The sequence below is a fragment of the Oncorhynchus keta genome, chromosome 15, assembly GCF_023373465.1.
Source record: "Oncorhynchus keta strain PuntledgeMale-10-30-2019 chromosome 15, Oket_V2, whole genome shotgun sequence".
In the NCBI taxonomy this organism is placed as follows: Eukaryota; Metazoa; Chordata; class Actinopteri; order Salmoniformes; family Salmonidae; genus Oncorhynchus; species Oncorhynchus keta.
Window position 1 is genome coordinate 1,934,370 of NC_068435.1, and position 13,287 is coordinate 1,947,656.

Below are 13,287 nucleotides of genomic sequence, written 5' to 3' on the forward strand. Positions count from 1 at the left end.
ATCTAATTAGTAGCTGCTGTTTTATCTAATGGGGGATCTAATTAGTAGCTGCTGTTTTATCTAATGGGGATCTAATTAGTAGCTGCTGTTTTATCTAATGGGGGATCTAATTAGTAGCTGCTGTTTTATCTAATGGGGATCTAATTAGTAGCTGCTGTTTTATCTAATGGGGGATCTAATTAGTAGCTGCTGTTTTATCTAATGGGGATCTAATTAGTAGCTGCTGTTTTATCTAATGGGGATCTAATTAGTAGCTACTGTTTTATCTAATGGGGATCTAATTAGTAGCTGCTGTTTTATCTAATGGGGATCTAATTAGTAGCTGCTGTTTTATCTAATGGGGATCTAATTAGTAGCTACTGTTTTATCTAATGGGGATCTAATTAGTAGCTGCTGTTTTATCTAATGGGGATCTAATTAGTAGCTGCTGTTTTATCTAATGGGGATCTAATTAGTAGCTACTGTTTTATCTAATGGGGATCTAATTAGTAGCTGCTGTTTTATCTAATGGGGATCTAATTAGTAGCTGCTGTTTTATCTAATGGGGATCTAATTAGTAGCTGCTGTTTTATCTAATGGGGGATCTAATTAGTAGCTGCTGTTTTATCTAATGGGGATCTAATTAGTAGGGATCTAATTAGTAGCTGCTGTTTTATCTAATGGGGATCTAATTAGTAGCTGCTGTTTTATCTAATGGGGATCTAATTAGTAGCTGCTGTTTTATCTAATGGGGATCTAATTAGTAGCTGCTGTTTTATCTAATGGGGATCTAATTAGTAGCTGCTGTTTTATCTAATGGGGATCTAATTAGTAGCTGCTGTTTTATCTAATGGGGATCTAATTAGTAGCTGCTGTTTTATCTAATGGGGATCTAATTAGTAGCTGCTGTTTTATCTAATGGGGATCTAATTAGTAGCTGCTGTTTTATCTAATGGGGATCTAATTAGTAGCTGCTGTTTTATCTAATGGGGATCTAATTAGTAGCTGCTGTTTTATCTAATGGGGATCTAATTAGTAGCTGCTGTTTTATCTAATGGGGATCTAATTAGTAGCTGCTGTTTTATCTAATGGGGATCTAATTAGTAGCTGCTGTTTTATCTAATGGGGATCTAATTAGTAGCTGCTGTTTTATCTAATGGGGATCTAATTAGTAGCTGCTGTTTTATCTAATGGGGATCTAATTAGTAGCTGCTGTTTTATCTATCTAATGGGGATCTAATTAGTAGCTGCTGTTTTATCTAATGGGGATCTAATTAGTAGCTGCTGTTTTATCTAATGGGGATCTAATTAGTAGCTGCTGTTTTATCTAATGGGGATCTAATTAGTAGCTGCTGTTTTATCTAATGGGGATCTAATTAGTAGCTGCTGTTTTATCTAATGGGGATCTAATTAGTAGCTGCTGTTTTATCTAATGGGGATCTAATTAGTAGCTGCTGTTTTATCTAATGGGGATCTAATTAGTAGCTGCTGTTTTATCTAATGGGGATCTAATTAGTAGCTGCTGTTTTATCTAATGGGGATCTAATTAGTAGCTGCTGTTTTATCTAATGGGGATCTAATTAGTAGCTGCTGTTTTATCTAATGGGGATCTAATTAGTAGCTGCTGTTTTATCTAATGGGGATCTAATTAGTAGCTGCTGTTTTATCTAATGGGGATCTAATTAGTAGCTGCTGTTTTATCTAATGGGGATCTAATTAGTAGCTGCTGTTTTATCTAATGGGGATCTAATTAGTAGCTGCTGTTTTATCTAATGGGGATCTAATTAGTAGCTGCTGTTTTTTATCTAATGGGGATCTAATTAGTAGCTGCTGTTTTATCTAATGGGGATCTAATTAGTAGCTGCTGTTTTATCTAATGGGGATCTAATTAGTAGCTGCTGTTTTATCTAATGGGGATCTAATTAGTAGCTGCTGTTTTATCTAATGGGGATCTAATTAGTAGCTGCTGTTTTATCTAATGGGGATCTAATTAGTAGCTGCTGTTTTATCTAATGGGGATCTAATTAGTAGCTGCTGTTTTATCTAATGGGGATCTAATTAGTAGCTGCTGTTTTATCTAATGGGGATCTAATTAGTAGCTGCTGTTTTATCTAATGGGGATCTAATTAGTAGCTGCTGTTTTATCTAATGGGGATCTAATTAGTAGCTGCTGTTTTATCTAATGGGGATCTAATTAGTAGCTGCTGTTTTATCTAATGGGGATCTAATTAGTAGCTGCTGTTTTATCTAATGGGGATCTAATTAGTAGCTGCTGTTTTTTTATCTAATGGGGATCTAATTAGTAGCTGCTGTTTTATCTAATGGGGATCTAATTAGTAGCTGCTGTTTTATCTAATGGGGATCTAATTAGTAGCTACTGTTTTATCTAATGGGGATCTAATTAGTAGCTGCTGTTTTATCTAATGGGGATCTAATTAGTAGCTACTGTTTTATCTAATGGGGATCTAATTAGTAGCTGCTGTTTTATCTAATGGGGGATCTAATTAGTAGCTGCTGTTTTATCTAATGGGGATCTAATTAGTAGCTACTGTTTTATCTAATGGGGGATCTAATTAGTAGCTGCTGTTTTATCTAATGGGGGATCTAATTAGTAGCTACTGTTTTATCTAATGGGGGATCTAATTAGTAGCTGCTGTTTTATCTAATGGGGGATCTAATTAGTAGCTGCTGTTTTATCTAATGGGGATCTAATTAGTAGCTACTGTTTTATCTAATGGGGGATCTAATTAGTAGCTGCTGTTTTATCTAATGGGGGGATCTAATTAGTAGCTGCTGTTTTATCTAATGGGGATCTAATTAGTAGCTGCTGTTTAATCTAATGGGGATCTAATTAGTAGCTGCTGTTTTATCTAATGGGGGATCTAATTTGTAGCTGCTGTTTTATCTAATGGGGATCTAATTAGTAGCTGCTGTTTTATCTAATGGGGGATCTAATTAGTAGCTGCTGTTTTATCTAATGGGGATCTAATTAGTAGCTACTGTTTTATCTAATGGGGGATCTAATTAGTAGCTGCTGTTTTATCTAATGGGGATCTAATTAGTAGCTGCTGTTTTATCTAATGGGGATCTAATTAGTAGCTGCTGTTTTATCTAATGGGGGATCTAATTAGTAGCTGCTGTTTTATCTAATGGGGGATCTAATTAGTAGCTGCTGTTTTATCTAATGGGGATCTAATTAGTAGCTACTGTTTTATCTAATGGGGATCTAATTAGTAGCTGCTGTTTTATCTAATGGGGATCTAATTAGTAGCTGCTGTTTTATCTAATGGGGATCTAATTAGTAGCTGCTGTTTTATCTAATGGGGATCTAATTAGTAGCTGCTGTTTTATCTAATGGGGATCTAATTAGTAGCTGCAGTTTAATCTAATGGGGGATCTAATTAGTAGCTGCTGTTTTATTTAATGGGGGATCTAATTAGTAGCTACTGTTTATCTAATGGGGGGATCTAATTAGTAGCTGCTGTTTTATTTAATGGGGGATCTAATAGGTAGCTACTGTTTTATCTAATGGGGGATCTAATTAGTAGCTGCTGTTTTATCTAATGGGGATCTAATTAGTAGCTACTGTTTTATCTAATGGGGATCTAATTAGTAGCTGCTGTTTTATCTAATGGGGATCTAATTAGTAGCTGCTGTTTTATCTAATGGGGGATCTAATTAGTAGCTGCTGTTTTATCTAATGGGTATCTAATTAGTAGCTACTGTTTTATCTAATGAGGGATCTAATTAGTAGCTACTGTTTTATCTAATGGGGGATCTAATTAGTAGCTGCTGTTTTATCTAATGGGGGATCTAATTAGTAGCTGCTGTTTTATCTAATGGGGATCTAATTAGTAGCTACTGTTTTATCTAATGGGGGATCTAATTAGTAGCTGCTGTTTTATCTAATGGGGGATCTAATTAGTAGCTACTGTTTTATCTAATGGGGGATCTAATTAGTAGCTGCTGTTTTATCTAATGGGGGATCTAATTAGTAGCTGCTGTTTTATCTAATGGGGATCTAATTAGTAGCTACTGTTTTATCTAATGGGGGATCTAATTAGTAGCTGCTGTTTTATCTAATGGGGGATCTAATTAGTAGCTGCTGTTTTATCTAATGGGGATCTAATTAGTAGCTGCTGTTTTATCTAATGGGGGATCTAATTAGTAGCTGCTGTTTTATCTAATGGGGATCTAATTAGTAGCTACTGTTTTATCTAATGGGGGATCTAATTAGTAGCTGCTGTTTTATCTAATGGGGATCTAATTAGTAGCTGCTGTTTTATCTAATGGGGATCTAATTAGTAGCTACTGTTTTATCTAATGGGGATCTAATTAGTAGCTGCTGTTTTATCTAATGGGGATCTAATTAGTAGCTGCTGTTTTATCTAATGGGGATCTAATTAGTAGCTACTGTTTTATCTAATGGGGGATCTAATTAGTAGCTGCTGTTTTATCTAATGGGGATCTAATTAGTAGCTGCTGTTTTATCTAATTAGTAGCTACTGTTTTATCTAATGGGGATCTAATTAGTAGCTGCTGTTTTATCTAATGGGGATCTAATTAGTAGCTGCTGTTTTATCTAATGGGGATCTAATTAGTAGCTGCTGTTTTATCTAATGGGGGATCTAATTAGTAGCTGCTGTTTTATCTAATGGGGGGATCTAATTAGTAGCTGCTGTTTTATCTAATGGGGATCTAATTAGTAGCTGCTGTTTTATCTAATGGGGATATAATTAGTAGCTGCTGTTTTATCTAATGGGGATCTAATTAGTAGCTACTGTTTTATCTAATGGGGATCTAATTAGTAGCTGCTGTTTTATCTAATGGGGATCTAATTAGTAGCTGCTGTTTTATCTAATGGGGATCTAATTAGTAGCTGCTGTTTTATCTAATGGGGATCTAATTAGTAGCTACTGTTTTATCTAATGGGGGATCTAATTAGTAGCTACTGTTTAATCTAATGGGGATCTAATTAGTAGCTACTGTTTTATCTAATGGGGATCTAATTAGTAGCTGCTGTTTTATCTAATGGGGATCTAATTAGTAGCTGCTGTTTTATCTAATGGGGGATCTAATTAGTAGCTGCTGTTTTATCTAATGGGGATCTAATTAGTAGCTGCTGTTTTATCTAATGGGGATCTAATTAGTAGCTACTGTTTTATCTAATGGGGGATCTAATTAGTAGCTGCTGTTTTATCTAATGGGGGATCTAATTAGTAGCTGCTGTTTTATCTAATGGGGATCTAATTAGTAGCTGCTGTTTTATCTAATGGGGATCTAATTAGTAGCTGCTGTTTAATCTAATGGGGATCTAATTAGTAGCTACTGTTTTATCTAATGGGGTCTAATTAGTAGCTGCTGTTTTATCTAATGGGGATCTAATTAGTAGCTGCTGTTTAATCTAATGGGGATCTAATTAGTAGCTGCTGTTTTATCTAATGGGGATCTAATTAGTAGCTACTGTTTTATCTAATGGGGGATCTAATTAGTAGCTGCTGTTTTATCTAATGGGGGGGGGGTCTAATTAGTAGCTGCTGTTTTATCTAATGGGGGATCTAATTAGTAGCTGCTGTTTAATCTAATGGGGATCTAATTAGTAGCTGCTGTTTTATCTAATGGGGGATCTAATTAGTAGCTGCTGTTTTATCTAATGGGGGATCTAATTAGTAGCTACTGTTTTATCTAATGGGGATCTAATTAGTAGCTGCTGTTTTATCTAATGGGGATGTAATTAGTAGCTACTGTTTTATCTAATGGGGATCTAATTAGTAGCTACTGTTTTATCTAATGGGGGATCTAATTAGTAGCTGCTGTTTTATCTAATGGGGGATGTAATTAGTAGCTACTGTTTTATCTAATGGGGATCTAATTAGTAGCTACTGTTTTATCTAATGGGGGATCTAATTAGTAGCTGCTGTTTTATCTAATGGGGGGATCTAATTAGTAGCTACTGTTTTATCTAATGGGGGATCTAATTAGTAGCTTCTGTTTTAGCTAATAGGCATCTAATTAAAATATGAGATACTAAATACTATCTAATGGGGGATAATACTATTGATGATTGAATGCTGGTATGAAGGGTATCAAGTTTAAATGCTTGATGAAGAGTTTTAAACGTTGTGTAGTTTCAGAGGTCGAGAACTATGGTACGTACAGGCTCTCCATTGGCTCCAGATGAACCCTCTCTGCCCTGATCTCCACGAGGTCCTGGGTCACCCTGAAGGGACAGAAGACATCCGTCAACACACACCTTCATCGTCATCAACATCAACATCATCACCATCACCACCATCATCACCATCATCACCAGCATCTTCATCGCCAACAACATCATCACCATCAACATCAACATCATCACCATCATCACCAGCATCTTCATCACCATCAACATCACCCTCATCATCACTCACTAAATCTCCTCTTGGTCCTCTGTTTCCACGGGTTCCTTGTTCTCCTTTCTCTCCTGGGGTTCCCTGAAGGAGAATGGACAGAAGTCAACACACACACACACAAATCCTAATCCTAATCCTAGTTGTAAACCTAACCCTAAATCCTACACACACACACACACACACACACACACACACACACACACACACACACACACACACACACACACACACACACACACACACACACACACACACACACACACACACACAGACACACACACACACACACACACACACACACACACACACACACACACACACACACACACACACACACACACACAGACCACACACACACACACACACACACACACACACAGACCAGACACACACACAGACCAGACACACACACAGACCAGACACACACACACACACACACACACACACACACACACACACACACACACACACACACACACACACCAACCAAACACACACACACACACACACACACACACACACACACACACACACAGACCACACACAGACCACACACACACACACACAGACCACACACAGACACAGACCACACACAGACCACACACAAAGACCACACACACACACACACACACAGACCACACACAGACCACACACACAGACACACACACACACACACACACACACACACACACACACACACACACACACACACACACACACACACACACACACACACACACACACACACACACACACACACACACACACACACACACACACACACACACACACACACACACACACACACACACACACACACACACACACACACACACACACACACACACACACACACACACACACACACACACACACACACACACACACACAGACAGACAGACCACACACAGACCACACACAGACACACACACACACACACACACACACACAGAGACCACACATAGACCACACACACAGACACACACACACACACACACACACACACACACACACAGAGACCACACATAGACCACACACACAGACCACACACACACACACACACACACACACACACACACACACACACACAGACAGTGTAGTAGTAGTAAAGTGTGAATACTTTGTCTCCCCGGAGGCCGTCCGGTCCAGGTGCTCCCTGAAATGCACAACGAAGATGATGTCACATGATATCATCACCACCTCAATGTAAACAGTATCTTCCCATAATTCTCAGGAGTTAGAGTCACTTACATCATCACCCCGCTGTCCTTTGTCCCCATTGGCTCCTTTTGGGCCCGGTGTACCCTATCAGAAGATGACATGATAACTTGACATATGATTTGATACACAGTAGTCCTCACACATCCACACTGACTCACATCCACACTAACTCACATCCACACTGACTCACATCCACACTGACTCATGTACACACTAACTCACATCCACACTGACTCACATCCACACTGACTCATGTACACACTAACTCACGTACACACTAACTCATGTACACACTAACTCATGTACACACTAACTCACATCCACACTGACTCATGTACACACTAACTCACGTACACACTAACTCATGTACACACTAACTCATGTACACACTAACTCATGTACACACTAACTCATGTACACACTAACTCATGTACACACTAACTCATGTACACACTAACTCACATCCACACTGACTCACATCCACACTGACTCACATCCACACTGACTCACATCCACACTGACTCACATCCACACTAACTCACATCCACACTGACTCACATCCACACTGACTCATGTACACACTAACTCACGTACACACTAACTCATGTACACACTAACTCATGTACACACTAACTCATGTACACACTAACTCATGTACACACTAACTCATGTACACACTAACTCATGTACACACTAACTCACATCCACACTAACTCATGTACACACTAACTAACATCCACACTAACTCACATCCACACTAACTCACATCCACACTAACTCACATCCACACTAACTAATGTCCACACTAATTAATGTACACACTAACTCATGTACACACTAACTCATGTACACACTAACTAATGTACACATCCACACTAACTAATGTACACACTGACTCATGTACACACTAACTAATGTACACACTAACTCATGTACACACTAACTCATGTACACACTAACTCATGTACACACTAACTAATGTCCACACTAACTCACATCCACACTAACTCATGTACACACTAACTCACATCCACACTGACTCATGTACACACTAACTCATGTACACACTAACTCATGTACACACTAACCCATGTACACACTAACTCACATCCACACTAACTAATGTACACACTAACTAATGTACACACTAACTAATGTACACACTAACTCATGTCCACACTAACTCATGTACACACTAACTAATGTACACACTAACTAATGTACACACTGACTCATGTACACACTAACTAATGTACACACTAACTCATGTACACACTAACTAATGTACACACTGACTCATGTACACACTAACTCATGTACACACTAACTCATGTACACACTAACTAATGTACACACTAACTCATGTACACACTAACTAATGTACACACTAACTCATGTACACACTGACTCATGTACACACTAACTAATGTACACACTAACTCATGTACACACTAACTCATGTACACACTAACTCATGTACACACTAACTCATGTACACACTGACTCATGTACACACTAACTCATGTACACACTAACTAGTGAACACACTAAGTCATGTACACACTGACTCATGTACACACTGACTCATGTACACACTAACTAATGTACACACTAACTCATGTACACACTAACTAATGAACACACTAACACATGTACACACTAACTCATGTACACACACACTAACACATGTACACACTACCTCATGTACACACACACTAACACATGTACACACTAACTCATGTACACACACACTAACACATGTACACACTAACACATGTACACACTAACACATGTACACACTAACTCATGTACACACACACTAACTCATGTACACACACACTAACACATGTACACACTAACACATGTACACACTAACTCACGTACACACACACTAACACATGTACACACTAACACATGTACACACTAACTCATGTACACACACTAACTCATGTACACACACACTAACACATGTACACACTAACACATGTACACACTAACACATGTACACACTAACTCATGTACACACACACTAACACATGTACACACTAACACATGTACACACTAACACATGTACACACACACACTAACACATGTACACACTAACACATGTACACACTAACACATGTACACACACACTAACTCATGTACACACACACTAACACATGTACACACTAACACATGTACACACTAACTCATGTACACACACACTAACACATGTACACACTAACACATGTACACACTAACACATGTACACACACACTAACTCATGTACACACACACTAACACATGTACACACTAACACATGTACACACTAACTCATGTACACACACACTAACACATGTACACACTAACACATGTACACACTAACTCATGTACACAAAACTGCCCGTGAATTGTCATCCACAGTAATTTACATGTCGTCTTGCTGTGAGATTATCTTCCTGCATCAAACTGACTCAAATGAAGAGCTGTACCTTGATTCCGGGCAGTCCGTAGTTGCCGGGTCGTCCTGGTTCTCCGTCTTTCCCCTGATCTCCCTTAAACAGAAAATACACTGTCAACATCATCATGTTAACAACTATGTCGCCCAGCTCAAGTCACCACGGTAACAACAGTACAACAGGAAGTCATCTTACTGTACCTTAGCTCCTTTGGTTCCGTATGGACCAGGATCTCCCTTAGGACCGCCGTCTCCCTGTGAGCCCTACAACCAGAACACGCTACTTTAAACACAGAACAATAGAACATAGAACAACAGAACACAGAAGTCAGAATATAGAACATGGAACAACAGAACACAAAAGTCAGAATATAGAACACGGAACAATGGAACATAGAACAACAGAACACAAAAGTCAGAATATAGAACACGGAACAATGGAACATAGAACAACAGAACACAAAAGTCAGAATATAGAACCCAAACATCAAAGTGTTCTAGAGCCCCTGAGGTTTCCTGATGAAAAACAGCAGAGCTTCACCACATCACAGAGTTCTACTACTTGTTAACCACCAGAGCATACAGCCCCAGTGAGTGGCCCCTACACCCATAACTACATGTGGCTAAAATGTGTGTGTGTGTGTGTGTGTGTGTGTGTGTGTGTGTGTGTGTGTGTGTGTGTGTGTGTGTGTGTGTGTGTGTGTGTGTGTGTGTGTGTGTGTGTGTGTGTGTGTGTGAGTGTGTGTGTGTGTGTGTGTGTGTGTGTGTGTGTGTGTGTGTGTGTGTGTGTGTGTGTGTGTGTGTCGTGGACCAAGCTGCTTAATCAGAATAACTGTGTTTACATTCTCTGTTAGCAGAATGTTTATAAACTAACCCCTGGGGATTAGTTTATACATACTGTAAACAACACACACACACACACACACACACACACACACACACACACACACACACACACACACACACACACACACACACACACACACACACACACACACACACAGTTAATTCAGAAAGTATTCAGACCCCTTGACTTTTTCGACATTTTGTTACATTACAGCCTTAATAATAATAACATGTCATCATCAATCTGCACAAAATACTCCATAATGACATCACAATAACCCATAATGACATCACAATACCCCATAATGACATCACAATACCCCATAATGACATCACAATACCCCATAATGACATCACAATACCCCATAATGACATCACAATACTCCATAATGACATCACAATACCCCATAATGACATCACAATACCCCATAATGACATCACAATACCCCATAATGACATCACAATACCCCATAATGACATCACAATACCCAATAATGACATCACAATACCCCATAATGACATCACAATACCCCATAATGACATCACAATACCCCATAATGACATCACAATACCCCATAATGACATCACAATACCCCATAATGACATCACAATACCCCATAATGACATCACAATACCGCATAATGACATCACAATACCCCATAATGACATCACAATACCCCATAATGACATCACAATACCCCATAATGACATCACAATACCCCATAATGACATCACAATACCCCATAATGACATCACAATACCCCATAATGACATCACAATACCCCATAATGACATCACAATACCCCATAATGACATCACACTACCCAATAATGACATCAAAATACCCCATAATGACATCACAATACCCCATAATGACATCACAATACCCCATAATGACATCACAATACTCCATAATGACAAAGCAAAAACAGGTTTTTAGGCATTTTTTTGCAAATTCATAAAAATAAAAAAGTATTCAGAGCCTCTCCTTCAAAATTGTGCTCAGGTGTATCATGTTTCCATTGATCATCCTTGAGATGTTTCTACAACTTGATTGGAGTCCATCTGTGGTAAATTCAATTGATTGAACCAGCTTTGGAAAGGTACACACCTGTCTATATTAAGGTCCCACAGTTGACAGTGCAGGTCAGAGCAAAAACCAAGCCATGAGGTTGAAGAAGTTGTTCGTAGAGCTCAGAGACATTGGGACCACCAAGACTCTTCCTAGAGCTGGCCGTCCGGCCAAACTGAGCAATCGGGGGAGAAGGGCCTTGGTCAGGAGGGTGACCAAGAACCCGATGGTCACTCTGACAGAGCTCCAGAGTTCCTTTGTGGAGATGGGAGAAGCTTCCAGAAGGACAACCATCTCTGCAGCACTCCACCAATCAGGTCTTTATGGTTGAGTGGCCAAACGGAAGCCACTCCTCAGTAAAAGGCACAACAGCCCACATGGAGTTTGCCAAAAGGCACCTAAAGGTCTCAGACTATGAGAAACAAGATTCTCTGGTCTGATGAAACCAAGATTGAACTCTTTGGCCTGAATGCCAAGTGTCACGTCTGGAGGAAATCTTGCACTATCCCTATAAAATCTGGTCTTGATTTGTCATTATGGGGTATTGTGTGTGTATTGTGTGTAGATTGATGAATAAGGCTGTAACGCAACAAAATGTGGAAAAAGTCAAGGGGTCTGAATCATTTCCAAATGCACTGCACGGACTGTACAAAACATCAGGACTCCCCCTTTTGCCCTCAGAACAGATGCTGGCCCATGTTTATTTCAATGCTTCCCACAGTTTTTTCAGTTTGTCTGGATGTCCTTTGGGTGGTGGACAATTCTTGATCCACACGGGAAACTGTTGAAAAACCCAGCAGCTTTGCAGTTCTTGACATTCAAACCGGTATGCCTGGCACCTACTACCATACCCTGTTCAAAGGCACTTAAATCTTTCGTCTTTCCCATTCACCCTCTGAATGGCACACAGACACAATCCATGTCTCAATTGTCTCAAGGCTTAAAAATCCTTCTTTAACCCGTCTCCTCCCCTTCATCTACACTGATTGAAGTGGATTTAACAAGTGACATCAATAAGGGATCATAGCTTTCACCTGGATTCACCTGGTCAGTCTCATTGAAAGAGCACATCCTAAACCTAATGCAGGACTGGGGTTTAAATTATTACAACATTAGGAGAAGGACTCACATCGGGTCCTGGGGAACCTTTACAGCCGGCTAGACCAGAAAAGCCTGGATCACCCTTACGTCCATCAACTCCATCTGTTCCCCGTTGTCCTTTGTCTCCCTGAGAGAGAGAGAGAGAGAGAGAGAGAGAGAGAGAGAGAGAGAGAGAGAGAGAGAGAGAGAAATAGGGAGAGAAATAGGGAGAGAAATAGGGAGAGAGGGGAATA

General features: G+C 39.5%; 1 protein-coding gene across 1 annotated transcript in view; it reads right to left on the reverse strand.

Annotated features, from left to right (window-relative positions):
- Positions 1 to 13,287, reverse strand: part of LOC127907722 (collagen alpha-1(VI) chain-like) — a 79,006-nt gene that overhangs the window by 45,788 nt on the left and 19,931 nt on the right. The window contains exons 12-18 of the mRNA XM_052464305.1: positions 13,083 to 13,181; positions 10,237 to 10,299; positions 10,070 to 10,132; positions 7,626 to 7,679; positions 7,495 to 7,530; positions 6,393 to 6,455; positions 6,137 to 6,199 (exon numbers count right to left, since the gene is read on the reverse strand). Coding sequence (XP_052320265.1) covers positions 6,137 to 6,199; positions 6,393 to 6,455; positions 7,495 to 7,530; positions 7,626 to 7,679; positions 10,070 to 10,132; positions 10,237 to 10,299; positions 13,083 to 13,181 — 441 coding nt within the window. The remainder of the gene's footprint in view (positions 1 to 6,136; positions 6,200 to 6,392; positions 6,456 to 7,494; positions 7,531 to 7,625; positions 7,680 to 10,069; positions 10,133 to 10,236; positions 10,300 to 13,082; positions 13,182 to 13,287) is intronic.